Source organism: Protopterus annectens, chromosome 3.part1, assembly GCF_019279795.1.
Source record: "Protopterus annectens isolate FY-2018-M chromosome 3.part1, PAN1.0, whole genome shotgun sequence".
Taxonomy (NCBI): domain Eukaryota; kingdom Metazoa; phylum Chordata; order Ceratodontiformes; family Protopteridae; genus Protopterus; species Protopterus annectens.
In genome coordinates this window covers 102,957,620-102,974,528 of record NC_056732.1, presented here as the reverse complement: position 1 = coordinate 102,974,528, position 16,909 = coordinate 102,957,620, and the positions used below count along the sequence as shown (strand labels likewise).

The 16,909-nt window shown below is 37.8% G+C and overlaps 1 protein-coding gene across 4 annotated transcripts in view; it reads left to right on the top strand.

The window, feature by feature from the left end:
* Positions 1-16,909, top strand: part of MAPRE2 (microtubule associated protein RP/EB family member 2) — a 2,455,004-nt gene that overhangs the window by 1,872,528 nt on the left and 565,567 nt on the right. For all 4 annotated transcript variants that reach the window (XM_044066619.1, XM_044066620.1, XM_044066616.1 and 1 more), the window contains one exon: positions 5,335-5,480. In XM_044066619.1, the coding sequence (XP_043922554.1) occupies positions 5,335-5,480 (146 nt within the window). The remainder of the gene's footprint in view (positions 1-5,334; positions 5,481-16,909) is intronic.

Here is a 16,909-nt window from a genome sequence, read left to right as displayed (position 1 = left end):
CTCGGTTAGGGGTCGCCACAGCGGAACTCTGGTCCGCTAATGATTGGCAGTAGATTTTTACGTGCTGAGTTGCCAGCCCGGGTACATGATGAACTAAAATTTGGCATTCACATCAACCAGTGCATAGAAAAAACTAATCAAAAACTTGGACTTCTGTACCGTAGACACAAACTACTCTCTCCCTCCACTAAACCCTCTCTTGCTGCACCACTTCTCTTACCCTGTCTTTTATATACTGCCCTAGTCATCTCTTAGAACAAACCTACCACAATATAGCCACATTCACCTCCAATCTACCATATAAATCCCACCACTGTCTTGCTCTTAAGTCTTTATTATGGCCTGAATTTCAAAAACAACTACTTCTTTCACAACTACACATTGCACACTCCATACTCTATAACCCCACTTATTGTCCCTCCATCTCTTACATATCACCCTATAACCCCACACGTCAGCCTTGCACATCTGACAGACATCTTCTAGACATCTACAAACCTGCTAAAGATATAGGCAAATCCCTCTATAAATTCTCTGTCACCTATTCCTGGAATATCCTTCCCCTTAACAGAAGGAATATACCTCATAAAGCCCAATTTAAACACAAGCTTAAAACCTACCTACTAAACACCTAGTTCTGTCCATATCAAACTCCTACCTGATATTACACTGCTGTCTTCCTAATTTCTTCTACCTCAATCTAAGCACTCTTTCTTATGTTTTTCTACTTGTCTAACACTTCCTGTGCCTTCTTTTACCCTACTCCGTGTTTCCTGTAAATACTGCTAAACAAGAAGTTTTCCAGCTGTTAACTATATAAACTGTTTTTGCCATATTGAACCTGTCTGATGTTATGTTCCTGATTTTTCTGCAATGTTGAACAAAACTGTATAAAAAAAGTGATTAAAATCGTTCAATGTTTAACTGCTTGAAACAGTAACGTTATAGTTATAGTTATAGCTATTTTTTGTGATATTCTTTGTGATATTTTTGTGATAATTGTGTGATATTGTTTCTTTTTTATCTGGAGCTTTTTTCCTCGGGTCTCCACTGAAAATGGGCCGCTGGCTCAGTTGGACTAACCCTGTTAAATGACAATAAATAAATAAAGTAAATAAACATTCTGCCTTTGATCTTCTTCCATAAAGCAGTCCGCAGTGGTTTTGTTAATAGGAATATTGGTAGAAAGCTTTTTAGGTATGTTAGCAGAGCACTGCTGATTCTTAAAAATGTTGAAAAGTTTTAATTTATGAACACAATCATTAATTTCAGAAAGTGAGTTTATTCACTCTGCATGCTTCCACAAGTTTAAAACTCCAAATTTGTGTCCGGGTAACATAGCAGATGACAAATTGCAACCAGAACCTTCATGGATAAAACTTGCCCATGAAGTCTTGCATATGTTATTCCCTGTTGTTTTGACCTACCGCTCCATCTTGAATGCCAACAGTATTCTGTTCGGCTCTTGGCCACCGTTTCCCCTTCTCATTGTCTAAAGGTGTATTGTTTTCTAGGAATCTTTACAAGTATTGCAGTTGAATGGTTGTATATATTGCATTAATTCTGCTCTTCAGCTTTGAAAATATTTTGTCCCATTGTAAAAATGTTATTAATTTTGCTATGAAATGATTGGAAAAAAGTTACCATAGGAAAATTTTTGCAGTATCATCAATCGAAGTTAGACTCTTTTATTCATTTTCTTCAATCAAATGAAAGATCTTTCCAGTTTTAAAATCAGTTTGATTTCTTTCAAACTTATGTTTTATTGCTATAGTTTATATTTTCAATCAAATTGTAGTGAATACTCACAGTAGTCATTGAATTATAAAGCATTTTTGCGAAAGGCAGTAGTCATATTAGAAAGTTTTCTTCTGTCTTCCTATGCTGTAAAGTATTCTTTTGTATTTCATGCTAGTTTCCAAATTTAACATGATTTGACATGCTTGCAGCAGCTCCTTTTATGTGTGCCAGAGATAGACATTTACTAGTAAACAAAGCTGTAAGCTTACTGTGCTTTCAAATAAACCAAAAGCATAATCCTCTGCTAGCATAATTTGCAATATTATGTTGCAGTACATTCAGTAAATATTACACACACTCTGCTCTTGATGAAACATGAAAGCATCAGAAGGGATGCTTACCCTCACAGTACAGAGGCTGGTTCAGTCGTGCAAAAACATTGATTCCTTAGAGTGCCCAGTTCCCTACTTTGATGCCTGACATTACTATCTTTTGTGAAGTCTGTTTACCTTTCATGGCTCACTTCTAGTGTCTTTGATTTTCTCCTTTATACACTAGACATGTAGATAGGTGGAGTGGCAATCTGCCATGTTCTTGTAGGTGTGTATATGGCATATTTTAATGCATGTGTGTATGTACGTATATGTGGGCTCTGTGTGTGTGTGTGTGTGTGTGTGTGTGTGTGTGTGTGTGTGTGTGTGTGTGTGTGTGTGTGTGTGTGAGTGTATATGTGTGTGTGTGTGTGTGTATGTATGTATGTATATATATATATATATATATATATATATATATATATATATATATATATATATATATATATATAGTCTACAGTGGATTAGTTTCCCAGCCAGGATTTGTTTTCAGCCTTTATCTCCTTTGCTTACCAGGAGAGGCTTTAAGTGCCTTTCAGTCCTGGATGGCATATTTTGGGTAATAGAAATGAATTAATAATTGTATGATGTAGCTCCCATACATATCAGTGGAAGTTTAGAAACTTGCACCTGTTCATATACCACTTCATCAAATTGCCTGAAGTGTCATGTCTGTTTGATTTATTCCTAGATAAGTTTAGTCCTGCATATGTAAAACAAGTCGTACGGTAGGAAAACATTCACCATCTGCTGTTTAAGGACCTGATAAACTAAAAATGTGATAAAAAAAATCATGACTGCAAAATGGATAAAGAAGGTGTCAAAATAAGCCAAACCACTTTACAGGATAGGACTAAAACAGTGCAACAGCTAGTAATAATGAATAAATACGGAAGTGGCATGGCTTCAATGAGAATATTTCTTAAGAAATGTCATTGCTCTAAAATTATTTATTTGTTTATTTTATTTATTATATATTTGTTTACCGGGGAGGTCAGACTGGACAAATCTGTCTGCTTTCATCAGTGGCCCGGGGAGAAAACGTCCAGAAACAATTACTAACATACTATACATAAGATATTTATACAAGCATTGTGTTTTACACATACAGTTATAAAATATAGCAGGTAACATATGACTGCATAAGATATTTAGATAAGCATAGTGGTTTAGACATACAATTAAAAGTATAGCAGGTAGTAACATATGATTGTTGTTCATACAGTGTGTTTAGTAGAGATAATCTTAAAGATGTACTGAAGATAAGACAAGAAAGGAAAAAGTATAAAAAAATAGCCAGTTTGTCAAAGGAGGAGAATATAGACAAGTTCATATGAGGTTCACTGACATTTTAAGGGAAAGCCTTTCAACTTAGTCTAGGGGAGAGTTAGTGGGTATAGATGGGACAGTGGGGAGTAGGCGGCAATGAGTTAGTAAGTAATGTGTGATATCAAGTACACTGCCTCCAGTAATATAGCAGAAGTGCAGATATAAAACTGCTTTCACCCTAGCTACTGTGGTTCCCTAACTGTCAAAGCAAAGCCAGGAAAATAAAATCTAGTGCAGGTGAACATAACCTACAGAGGTCATGCAGTTAAGCATCTGAAACCATATCAAAAAGCTCAACAAGCATTAGGCTCATTTCTCTTTAAACCTATGAAAGAAGATTGTCCCATCTCCCCAAGAAGAGCCCGGCCCTGTCTGTTAGAAAATGCACAGTGAATGGCTGAGAGTAGTTTGTACCAAATAATTAAGTCATCTACCATGGAGAACTACAGCACTGATAATATGCCCCTAAGGCAGGACCCATTTGTTTGGGATATGTGGACAGTGACCTAACTTTCAACCAGCATTTGCAACTGTTGTAAGAAAGTTCTTCTATATTGCTCAACTTATAAACAAAGGGAGTGTGTCTTGATCTACAGATGTCATTTCTCCCCTTTACTCAGCCCTGATTAATCCAGTCATTTGCTATGTTTCCTCTGGCATGGGTCTGGCCAGACATATGCAACAACTGAAACGTCTATAGAGATACCTTACTAGAAGGTTACATGTGCTAAACAATATGTCTTACATCGACTGGCTCAAAGTAATTTCACTACTCAGTATCTTACAGACTGCTAAGAGCTGACCAGTGTCTGACATACAAGGCATACTCTAACCCAGTACTGACAGACCTACTGCAAAGCATCAGAAGTACTTTGTCTAGGGATCTATATCTCTTCAGCAACATCAACAGAAGAGTTTGGAGGGACAGGTATATCTTACAGGATATACTGCTGCTCTGGACCAGATTCCCTATATATGTAAAACAAAGCTTGTCCCTGTCCACATTCAGATGCAACTTGCATCTATGGATGAATATTAAAAGAAAAATTACCCCAGTACTGTCCACTGTACTTTTAATGGGCAGAGGTTGCTCCAAAATGTTTTATACCACACACAGGTCCCTTCAAATTATTACTCTCAGTAAGGGTAATATCTAATTATTGACCATGGGATCGATAAGGCCAATGTACATCAAATGGGATAGGTTGTTTCAAATATCAAAATGGAAATTGGATAGACTTAAAATGGCCCGCAAGCTAACATAATACCTATAAGTCTACGAACATGTAATGCATTGTGGTAAGAGTACATGGGTAAATGACATTAGTCTTGTGATCTTCATTGTGTATTTGGCAAGTATAGTACTCTAACTGAATATATTATGCATATATGTGTTTCTTTGGTTTATGTGTACGTATGTACATATATTTATTTTACAGAATCATACTTTTCTCATGGCTTATACCATTGTTAGGTATTGTTCATGTATTATAGTTCTAAATTAGTAGGTTTTTGATTATGTGATCTGAGTGATACTGTCAGAATATGTGTGACTTCAGATGTTCAAGTGGGATAATGTAGCTTTTTGTTTCTAAGTACAAGGTGTTTGTGTTTAATTACATAAAAGTCGTATCATGACCCCTTTCAGATGGTTAGCTGTATCTGTCAATACATACATATACATCTGTATCCAGTGATGTGTGTTATGAGGTTTGATCTTGCTTTAAATTAGCAAATTTTGAAGTATAATGATAGACACTACATGTCCATGAATTAATGTTACTCTTTCTTATACACTTGTCTGTGACAGGAGCAGCAATTGTGCATTCCTTAACTGTGGCCAACAGTTTTGCACCAAATCCCACTAGCATTCACATGCTGTCTTTTCTTGCAGGTGCTGCGTACTGCCAGTTCATGGATATGTTATTCCCAGGCTGTATCAGTTTGAAAAAAGTGAAATTTCAAGCAAAACTGGAGCATGAGTATATACACAATTTTAAACTGCTGCAAGCATCTTTTAAAAGGATGGGTGTTGATAAGGTAAGAATATATCTTGGAATCAATTATAAAAGGATATATTTTCTCACTGTAGTTGTACTACTGATGTTTTCTGTTACACAAAAAGATAAAACAATTTAGGCTTCAATTAATTAATCTTGTTTATTTCTTTCATATGCCATTGCTGTTTCTTCTGGTGATGTTCTCTGTGTTCTTACCTTTTCCTTTCAGACGAGAAAACATTGAATCACTTTTCTTTAGAGTCTGTACAAAAAAAAACTGTTTTATAAACTGGTTCTTATGTAACACTGCAAATTTACAACCTTGTGTCCTCATTGACTTAGAAAAAGTGCCTTATGGAAAGCCAAGAATATATGAAAAGTTTAAAATCTATTAAAGAAAAGGATAGAGCATTCGAATAATGTGTGAATGGCATAAATTAATTATTATTATTTTTTTTTTGCTTTCAAAGAAAACATACGTGCTATTTGCTTTTATGACAAGTCTCTGGATGGAATAACTCATTAACGCCTACACTATGTGTATGCCGTTCTGAGTGAACAGACAACGCAGACTTAACTCACACCTTCTTCTTCCTGATTATAATTTTCCTACCAAATTTCTTGCAGCCTCAAGAGGGATTCATGAAGGTTACCACAAAGTATAGACTACATGCACATGTAGTATATTCTTTCTGAGTGAATAGAAAGCACAAAGAATGTAGTAGGGATGTTCCTGAATACAGATTGCGTACACTTAGTGTGGACGTTAATGAATATGACCATTAGTTTATAATGATTGCCTGACATTACACTGTATTGTAGTATATTACATTAGATTACAAACTGTGAAAGTAGGAATTAATTTGTGTATTTAATCTGTTCAGTTAGATGGGCGGCCACGGTGGTGCAGTGGTTAGCATTGTCACCTCACAGCAAGAGGTTCTCCGGTTCAATCCTCGGCTGGGGTGCCTTCTGTGCAGAGTCTGCATGTCCTCCCTCTGGTCGCGTGGATTTCCTCCGGGTGCTCCGGTTTCCTCCCACATCCCAAAGACATGCTGCAGGTGGATTGGACACTCTGAATTGGCCCTAGGTGTGAGTGCATGTGTGTGCCTTCTGTGGAAGGTTGGGCACCGGGCTGGCAACTCAACACTGTAAAATTTCACTGCCAATCATGAGCGGACAGGTGATTCGCTGTGGCGACCCCTAACCAGGAAAAGCCGAAAGAAGAAGAAGAAGAATCTGTTCAGTTAGATGCACCTATTATGTACATTCTGGTTCATCAATATTGTGTTTGCAAACTCTTCCTAGATGCTCCATGCTGTTTTGAAAGTCCTATGGATTTACAAGTAGTCTGCTCATGGGTGTCCATATCTTTCTCAGTGAAAAGTAAACTTTCTTATGTCCAGCTTAAACTGAGTACATGCCAACTGTGTCTGATGGCCTGCCCTTTATCATCATGCCGCAGCTGTATCTTGTGCATCCAAGTTGCCTTCCCTAGCCTTACCATCGTGCAATCAGTACATCTTCAGCAGCTCCAGGAGATGCTTATTCTCCTCATACCCCTTATAGGATCCTTATAGCCTTTCTCTGAATGGTTTCTAGTCATTTCACATGCATTTCATTGTAGGGTCTCCAGGACTTCAGACAGTATTCCATTCATAAGTTTCATCACACTGCAACAAAGTCAGAGAATAACCTCCCTTTCCATGGAGTCTTTGTCTTGCATTGTATAACCTAATGCATTGCTGACTGTTTGCTTGTGCCTTATGGTCCAAAGATGTTGAAATTAACAGTCCTAGGTCATAGTCTACCATTCCCTAACTTGCATATGACCTTAGAATCGTTGCATCCAAAATACAGAACTTTTCAATAACCTGTTGTGATCCTCACCTTTGAAGCTCTTTGTCAACTTTTAATACTGTTTTGCTTTATGTTTTCCCTAATCCAAGACTGTAGGCTCAGTTTGTGTGTCACCTGAAAACATGTTACATCTGTTAGTCACTGCCTCCTATGTACCAGGTATGAAGATGTTCAATATTGAGTGTGGCAGTGCTAACCCTTTTGGCACTTTCTTGTTCATTTCCCATATGCCTTGCAGTATGCCCATAAATATCATCCTCTCACAGCCATTCCAGCAGTCCTTTTCTAAGCTTTTCTCCTACTCTTAGCTTATTGAATACTCATCAGAGTGGCATTATGTTAAAGGCTTTACTGAAGCCCAGGTACACCACATCCACTGTCTCTCCCTCACCCTGCCCTGCTATTACACAATGACAGACCTTCAGGAGGTCTGATTAGCAGCTCTGGGTAAAGCCATGTAGGTTTGTGCCATAAAGATGAATGTCCATTACAAAGTTCTCAAGTTTTCCTCTTGATAGTCTCTCCATTACCTTTTAGCCACTGACATCAGTCTAATTGGGCTGTAGTTGCTAAAAGTAAACTGAAGCTGTTTTACTCCTCACTGATCAAAAAAAAAAAAAAAATCTGTGTGTGTTTTTTCTAGAGTACTTGCTAGGTTTTGAGTATTTTATTTATTTCCTTCCTGTAATAGTTTGAATGAGCCCATAAGACCCCTTTTCAGCAGAAACTTTGAGAGAAATCCTTGGCATTGGTATTCACTTAACATACAGACCTACAGTGTAACATATCGATTATAATCCTCAATGCTCAAATAACATGCAATTTGATACAACAGAAATAAAATAATCATATATATTGAGTATATTACTATTGTGAAACATAGAATACTTTGCAATTTCATTGCTGATCAATTACAATGAAAACAAACATTGAAACCCAATGATTGGAGATATAAACAGTGCAATTATATCTGAAATCATCACACTTCTCAACCTAGATATAAAATAAACCTATATTTAGCAATTAAGTTTTTAAAAATCTACTTTCACCTGATTAGTGCAAATGTAAATAACACAGTTATACTTGCTATCCTCCCTCCCCTTACCATCGAAACCAAAGTAAACTAAACACAATTAAGTCTTAAAATGACATGGGAGGGGTTCTGACCCCCAAACCCACAGAACTTATATATACTAACTCCACGGCCATAAAACTGGGAAGTAAGAAAAAAAACATGATTGTGTATTACATTATAGTCAATGTTCAGCAAGTTGTCTACAATGTTTTTAATAAAATAATCAAACTGTTGAATTAACTTTTGACCAAAGAGATGTCACCTGTATGTATGTATATATGTGCATGTATATGTATATGCATGTGTGTGTGTGTGTGTGTGTGTGTGTGTGTGTGTGTGTGTGTGTGTGTGTTTATGTATATATATATTTATATATATATATATATATATATATATATATATATATATATATATATATGTGTGTGTGTGTGTGTGTGTGTGTGTGTAATATCATACACGAATAGTGTGCTCAGTTTGAAATCCTTTATATATATGCACATCATTTACATATGATATAGGGGTATGAAGTATCCACAATTAAAACAGATATTATTTAAATAGTATGGTAGTGTTGTTTTGTTAGATGGAGGTAATGATGATGTGTACAATTACAGAAGCAGGTGGAAGATAAGAAGGAAAGAAAAACAAGTAGAATGAAACGTAGCTTTGGGGTGTTTATAAGAAGTTACCTTTAAGGTAGTATGTGCAGGTTATTTATAAAAAGAGGAGCTTCCTATCAATTTAGGTAACTGATGCATGTATAGCTGTGCGATGATGTTATGTAGGACTCAATCTATTTTGAAATGACTTCCTATTCAATTCAGATTGGATTTCTTCTGGAGCAGAGATCATTAGTTTGACTTTAGATACAGAGAGGAGGGAGTCCCCAAATTACTAATAGATTTAATTATAACTAATTAATTATGATTCATTACTGTCAGCTGCATTGTATTCCATCTGCACAGTCATCCTGAAATATGGGCATTTCATTTTGTACCCTCTCCAACCCTGCCAGTCAGTCTGCCTGTCTCTCACCTCTCTCTGCCTTCCTCTCCTCCTCGCTTGGTACCAACACCTTTTTTTTATCTATTGCATATGCTTAGATTAATTTAGTATTTCAGGGGTACCCTTGTTGTCCACAAGTAAAGAGTTATACTTGCTTTTGTTACTCCCCTTACTATAAAAAACAAAATAAACTAATACATAATCTTTATTAAACTGTTCTGGTTAGTGTCCCACATCATCCTGTCTAAGTTGTACCTGAAAAATTATTTCCATTCCCCATTTCACCTGATGTAGTGTAGACTTCGCTTAGAACATTGTTACTTGTCTTCCAGCTTCTTGCACCAGTTGAACAAATTCTAACTAATCCAGATTTTTTTTTTTTTTTTTACAATTCTTCCCTCTTTTGCTGCGGATCTAGGAACTGATCAGTATGCAGCTAAGAGCCTGAGCCTCCCACCCCTTCACCATAGCTCTGTGCCTTCAAACTCTTGAATCTCTTCTCCAGCTAGCAGCCTTCCTCTTCCAATGATGGTGTCCTCCTACTTGTTTTACCCACAGGATTCCTTCATTTTGACTGCCAGTATACTTACCTGCTTTATCATTCCCACTTTGGCTTGTCTCCATCTTCCCTCTCCTTCTGTCATCAACCCATAAGCTATCCCATCTTTTACATAAATCACCAATTTTCCTTACAACCTTCCCTTTCTGTCACTCCTGATGATATGATTGCCAGAAACTTCTCTGTCCATGTCCTTATCTTTATTGCTGATGTCTCTATGAAACTAAAAGTGTTCCCACTGCCATACCTCTGTCTAGCCTACTATGACCTTGTTTTTTTTAGAAGGCTGTTAACCATTCATAGCATCACCTCCCAACCTCTTTTATGGTCTTCTTCCCCTTCTCTTTCTCCTTCCTACCTTTGAGTGTCCTTCATGGTTATCCTTCTTTTCCGTCCCCTCTTAATTCTGCCCTATCTCCTTAGTTTTCCTTCACATGCTTCATCATTCCTTTTCTTTTCTTCTCCATTCAACTTTATTTTAAAGGCACAGAGGTTGTTGGCCACATACTGCTTTCTCTCTTACATTTTTCAGTAACTCTGCCCCTTCCTCACTGAGATGAAGATCAGCATAAAGTTCTTCATGAGTCTTTATGTTTCTGATATGCCCAAATGCCACTACCCATGCTGTACAGCTTGCCATGTGCCCAAATGCCGCTACCCATGCTCTACAGTTTGCCATGTGCCCAAATGCCGCTACCCATGCTCTACAGCTTGCATGTGCCCAAATGCCGCTACCCATGCTCTACAGCTTGCATGTGCCCAAATGCCAGTACCTATGCTCTACAGCTTGCCATATGCCCAAATGCCGCTACCCATGCTGTACAGCTTGCCATGTGCCCAATTGCCACTACCCATGCTCTACAGCTTGCCATGTGCCCAAATGCCGCTACCCATGCTCTACAGCTTGCCATGTGCCCAAATGCCACTACCCATGCTCTGCGGCTTGCCATGTGCCCAAATGCCGCTACCCATGCTCTACAGCTTGCATGTGCCCAAATGCCAGTACCCATGCTCTACAGCTTGCCATATGCCCAAATGCCGCTACCCATGCTGTACAGCTTGCCATGTGCCCAATTGCCACTACCCATGCTCTACAGCTTGCCATATGCCCAAATACCGTTACCCATGCTGTACAGCTTGCCATGTGCGCAAATGCCACTACCCATGCTCTTCAGCTGTCTGTTGCAATCACTCATTGTATTCCATGATTTTTACATTCCTTGGTGAGCTTGCAGCAGGTACTACAAAGGAAATTAAAAAAGCCACCATGTACCAAAACTCAATATATCCTAGGGATATGTTTTGCCATCTTGGCTGCTTCCTTCACTGTCTATGCCTCAGTTCATTTATCTTGATGTAGAGCATGACCTGGCTTCATATCATGTGCTTTCCGAGCATCTGTTTTATATCTTTCATTGTCCTGTCAAGGGTCAGTTCTAGAACTTTCTTTACTCTAGTCATATCTGTTGCTTTCCTCAACCACAGGGTTTTGATCTTATTGGTGGAAGTAGGATCTCCAGTTATTACTCTGCTTACACCCTCTGATGCCGTCTGGTCATGCTCAACTGCCCAGTAGCCCTCAGTGCTTGAAATTCTAAACTCATTCCATCCTGCATCCCGTCAGTGTACCTTGTTTAGGTCACTGTTAACAGTCATCACCAATGTTAACTGTGCTGCAGGTGAGGTCCAATGTCTGGCTAACCCCCCCCCCCCACACACACACACACACGCACTTATACAACCCAGAGATGTCTGTGCATGCTGGGTATAAAGTGGAAGGATGCTTTGTCATCTTTGCTTCTTTCGTGTTTTGAACAGTCTACCTGTTCCAAGAATTGTTGCTTGCTTACAGAGCTGAATCTCCAATCAGATAGGTGCCCCACTGGTGCATTCCTTGTAGTTATTATTGTTGCATGCCAATAACATTGGTTGTTGGGCTGTTGGGTACAAAACAGGGGGATGATTTGTTCAGTTGCATGTTGTTTCTAGCCTTAATAAAGTTAGCAAGTGTGGTTGTGAGAATCAGATTCCACATAAAGATCATCATTATCTTGTTTGTTTAGGCGTAGACCACAACACCAAAGACTGCAGCATTTGTAAGGGCTTTTCTGTGAAAAAGCTTCAAAGGTGTGCTAGTGGTTTTGGAAGGTATACTTGGAGCAAAAGAAGTTGAAGACCTTGTCCCACTAAATTGGTATGTTGGATAGCCAACAACTGTCTGTTAGGAATTTCCCTTCTCTGGAAGTTATTAAAATGAAAAATAACACCTACGTGAGAAGGGGAGATGGCAGACTAAAGGTGTGGAGTCAGCATTGCTGCATCTCCCTAGGCCTGAATATCCTGTCTTATTGGAGGCATTCCCTCAGCCTCCCTTTTCAAGGCATGTGCAGACCAAGGCTTCTGAACTAACTCTTTTGCAGACTATCATGCCTTCAGTCAGTAGCTGAAAATTTCAGTTTAGAGCTCATCCATGTTGCTGACCTCCAGGCATTTAGTTCTGCCACTTGAACTATTGTCACTGATGCAGAAGAAGGTATCCTTTGTGTTAACATTAGAGATGAAGTCCACAATGAAAAAGAAGAAAGTTTGGTGTGTTTGGTCATCAGCCCTGGACTCCATAGTGAAAAGAGTCCAGAAAAAGAGGACTTGCTGTCTGAGCCTTGGATATCTGATTAGTTTAAAGCCTTCCTGCACTTGAAGTCCCAGGTTCTAGGCACCTGTGTGTTGAACATCACCAGATGTTAAGGTAAGTTCGAAAAATGTCGATATCACATCAGTTAATGATTTTGAATTGTTGACATTTTTTTTTTGTTTTGTTATTTTGATTAGTCACTATTGTTAATTTCAATAATGTTTTTCGAGTAAGTAATTACTTGCAAAAACATTTTTGAAATTTTAATAGCAAACCTAAATATAAATACATATATATATATATATATATATATATATATATATATATATATATATATATATGGGTCTACTGCTGCTCTACATCGACAGAACACTTCTTCGAAATAGAGCAGGATACCCACAGCAAAAATTCCCCAGGCAACCCAAAAAAAAAAAAAAAAACATGTTTTTGCAGGGGGGCAAGACCCCTACACCCCCCACACACCCCTACTTAAATATACCAATTCCGAGGTTGCACTATAGTGGGGAAAAGGGAATATTCCCATTCCGTTCTGTAGTGTGACTGCCAAAGTCAATGTTCGAAGTTTCACTACTTTGAACAAGTGGACTCGGTGAAGTGGGTTCTAAGAAGTGAAACTTCGGACATCTGTATTGATCCCATGTATGTATATATATATATATATATATATATATATATATATATATATATATATATATATATACACACACACACACACACACACATTCAAGTTTTCAACCACACTAGAGATGGACATATAAAAGCAGGCTTTATTTTCTTTATGTGGTAACATAAGGAAACATATAGCCCAGCATGGTTCTGTGATCTCATAACAGTATATGCACAGTCCCTTCATGTGGATCATGGTCATATGGATCCCTAGACAGGCCCACCCCCCCAAACACACACACTGCAGCCATTCTAGTGTCCCATTGTTACCATAAACACTGTTCACAACTCTCAGTGTGCATACTATTTTCTGCTTTACTCCTACCATGATTGCAGATATTTGGATTTAATTTAAAACTTTTATTTCAGATTTTATGGCACAAACACTGATAGACATTTGCTATACAGTACAGTCTCACAGTGAAAACAGGCTTAGCATTTACAGTAAGCTTTTCTGTCCTTAAAACTCACATTCATTAAAACAGCATTGAAACCTCCATTCAAAGAAAATGAATCTGGCCAGTAAACTTCTCTGTCCGTGAAATTTAACAGTCATTGAAACAACATTGAAACCCATATTCAAAGAAAATGCCTTTAGGCTGTTTTCAAACCAAAGGCCCCTTGCACACATTTTTAGGACCGTGCATACATGCATGTTTTCTTTGAATCACCTTCCTTATTGTATACAATTATATTTCTTGTATAGTACAGCAACACTTGTTAGAGTAAATTTGTAGTTTTGAACATTTTGTTTCCAGTAAACAATGAAACAAAACACATGAACCAGTAATGACAGAATTGCCCAGTTCAGAACATTTCAATCATAAAAGGACACTCAAACTTGTACCATTACAATCCACCAGTATCAGTCAACATGTGCAGTCTCTGCAGAAGTAATAGTCATCTGAATAATTCCACATCTAAGAGATCTGTAACTAATGAAGAGGTTGCTGCTAGCAAACAACTTTATATTTTAGTGTTTCATCTACAAATTCAGTGCCTGCTGCCTTGAAAACTAAATTGCCTATGTTACTTAAAAAAAAAAAAAATAAAAAAAAAAATGTGGTAAGCCGGTAATATTGCAACAGGGAAACGAACAACAGGTTCATAGTTACTAGGCATCTCATCCAAAGGAGGACATACTGTAGATTGCAGCACCCCAACCCCAACTTAAAGTGCAGCACAGTTTCAGCAATCCATCTATATGTTATTAGAGTAGAACCCTCAGCCTTCTGTAGCAAAAGCAAGTATGCTGCCTGTTGTGCTAACAATGCTTTGAAATTCTACAGCACAAACAGTGATGACAATTTGCTAAACAAAACAGCTGCACATTGTAAACAGACAGCATGAACAGCATGAAACTTCTCTTCTCTTGAAACTCACACTAGAGATGGACATATAAAAGCAGGCTTTATTTTCTTTATGTGGTAACATAAGGAAACATATAGCCCAGCATGGTTCTGTGATCTCATAACAGTATATGCACAGTCCCTTCATGTGGATCATGGTCATATGGATCCCTAGACAGGCCCACCCCCCCAAACACACACACTGCAGCCATTCTAGTGTCCCATTGTTACCATAAACACTGTTCACAACTCTCAGTGTGCATACTATTTTCTGCTTTACTCCTACCATGATTGCAGATATTTGGATTTAATTTAAAACTTTTATTTCAGATTTTATGGCACAAACACTGATAGACATTTGCTATACAGTACAGTCTCACAGTGAAAACAGGCTTAGCATTTACAGTAAGCTTTTCTGTCCTTAAAACTCACATTCATTAAAACAGCATTGAAACCTCCATTCAAAGAAAATGAATCTGGCCAGTAAACTTCTCTGTCCGTGAAATTTAACAGTCATTGAAACAACATTGAAACCCATATTCAAAGAAAATGCCTTTAGGCTGTTTTCAAACCAAAGGCCCCTTGCACACATTTTTAGGACCGTGCATACATGCATGTTTTCTTTGAATCACCTTCCTTATTGTATACAATTATATTTCTTGTATAGTACAGCAACACTTGTTAGAGTAAATTTGTAGTTTTGAACATTTTGTTTCCAGTAAACAATGAAACAAAACACATGAACCAGTAATGACAGAATTGCCCAGTTCAGAACATTTCAATCATAAAAGGACACTCAAACTTGTACCATTACAATCCACCAGTATCAGTCAACATGTGCAGTCTCTGCAGAAGTAATAGTCATCTGAATAATTCCACATCTAAGAGATCTGTAACTAATGAAGAGGTTGCTGCTAGCAAACAACTTTATATTTTAGTGTTTCATCTACAAATTCAGTGCCTGCTGCCTTGAAAACTAAATTGCCTATGTTACTTAAAAAAAAAATAAAAAAAAAAATGTGGTAAGCCGGTAATATTGCAACAGGGAAACGAACAACAGGTTCATAGTTACTAGGCATCTCATCCAAAGGAGGACATACTGTAGATTGCAGCACCCCAACCCCAACTTAAAGTGCAGCACAGTTTCAGCAATCCATCTATATGTTATTAGAGTAGAACCCTCAGCCTTCTGTAGCAAAAGCAAGTATGCTGCCTGTTGTGCTAACAATGCTTTGAAATTCTACAGCACAAACAGTGATGACAATTTGCTAAACAAAACAGCTGCACATTGTAAACAGACAGCATGAACAGCATGAAACTTCTCTTCTCTTGAAACTCACATTTCCTTAAAAATGCACTGAAGCTCACAATTCCTAGAAAATGCAGTGGAACTCATTTCTGTGAGAATGCATTGAAACTCATACTTTTAAGCAGCTTGGTAGTTGCGGTAGATGATTCAGGCTCTTGTCTCCTGTAACTAAGGTACAGGGTTTGACCCTGAGCAAGTTAACTAACCTGACATCCCTAACAAGGGCATTACACAGCACACACAAAACGTACTGCCATCTAGGCAGCAGCAGGAATGTGTGTTGTCTAAATTCCCATACAAAGGAAGAAGCAAGCAGCAGGAATGTACATTCTGCTCAAGAAATGCGGAAAGGAAGAAGCAAGCAACAGGTGTGTGCAGTGCCAGTGCACACAGGGAGTCATAGACAGAGAAGGAGTTCTTAAAGAAGAATGCTCTTAAAGAACACATAATATTTTTTCTTTTTTTAATTAAAAATTTAAATGTTGTGACAGATCCCCAGCCAGTGGGACCTCTCACAGGCAGTGAGCCTTAGACGACTGCCGAGGTTTCTAGTGCTAGATCTGGCTCTGATCTAAACAGGACTTTGCTCCTCATGATCCATGAACATCAGCTGCATTCCTTGGTAAACCACTGTGTTGGGCCTCACCCTGATTAACTAATTTTCTGAAGACGTGTTTAGCCCACCTATTTTATACACAAGTTCTTTCCAGTGATTTACTCATTTAAACAACTCATTAAACATTAATCTTAATGTGTACATAAAAGCTGATCAATTCAATTACTGACCTATGTGAACATTAACTTTATGAAGTAAATGAGCTGGTTACATATTATATATAATTTTCAGATTTTATTACCTTCATCAATCCAGTATATATATATATATATATATATATATATATATATATACATATATATATATATATAGAGAGAGAGAGAGATAAAATAATCCAAACAAGTAAATGTCATTGCCCCTAATGTAAACACACAAAT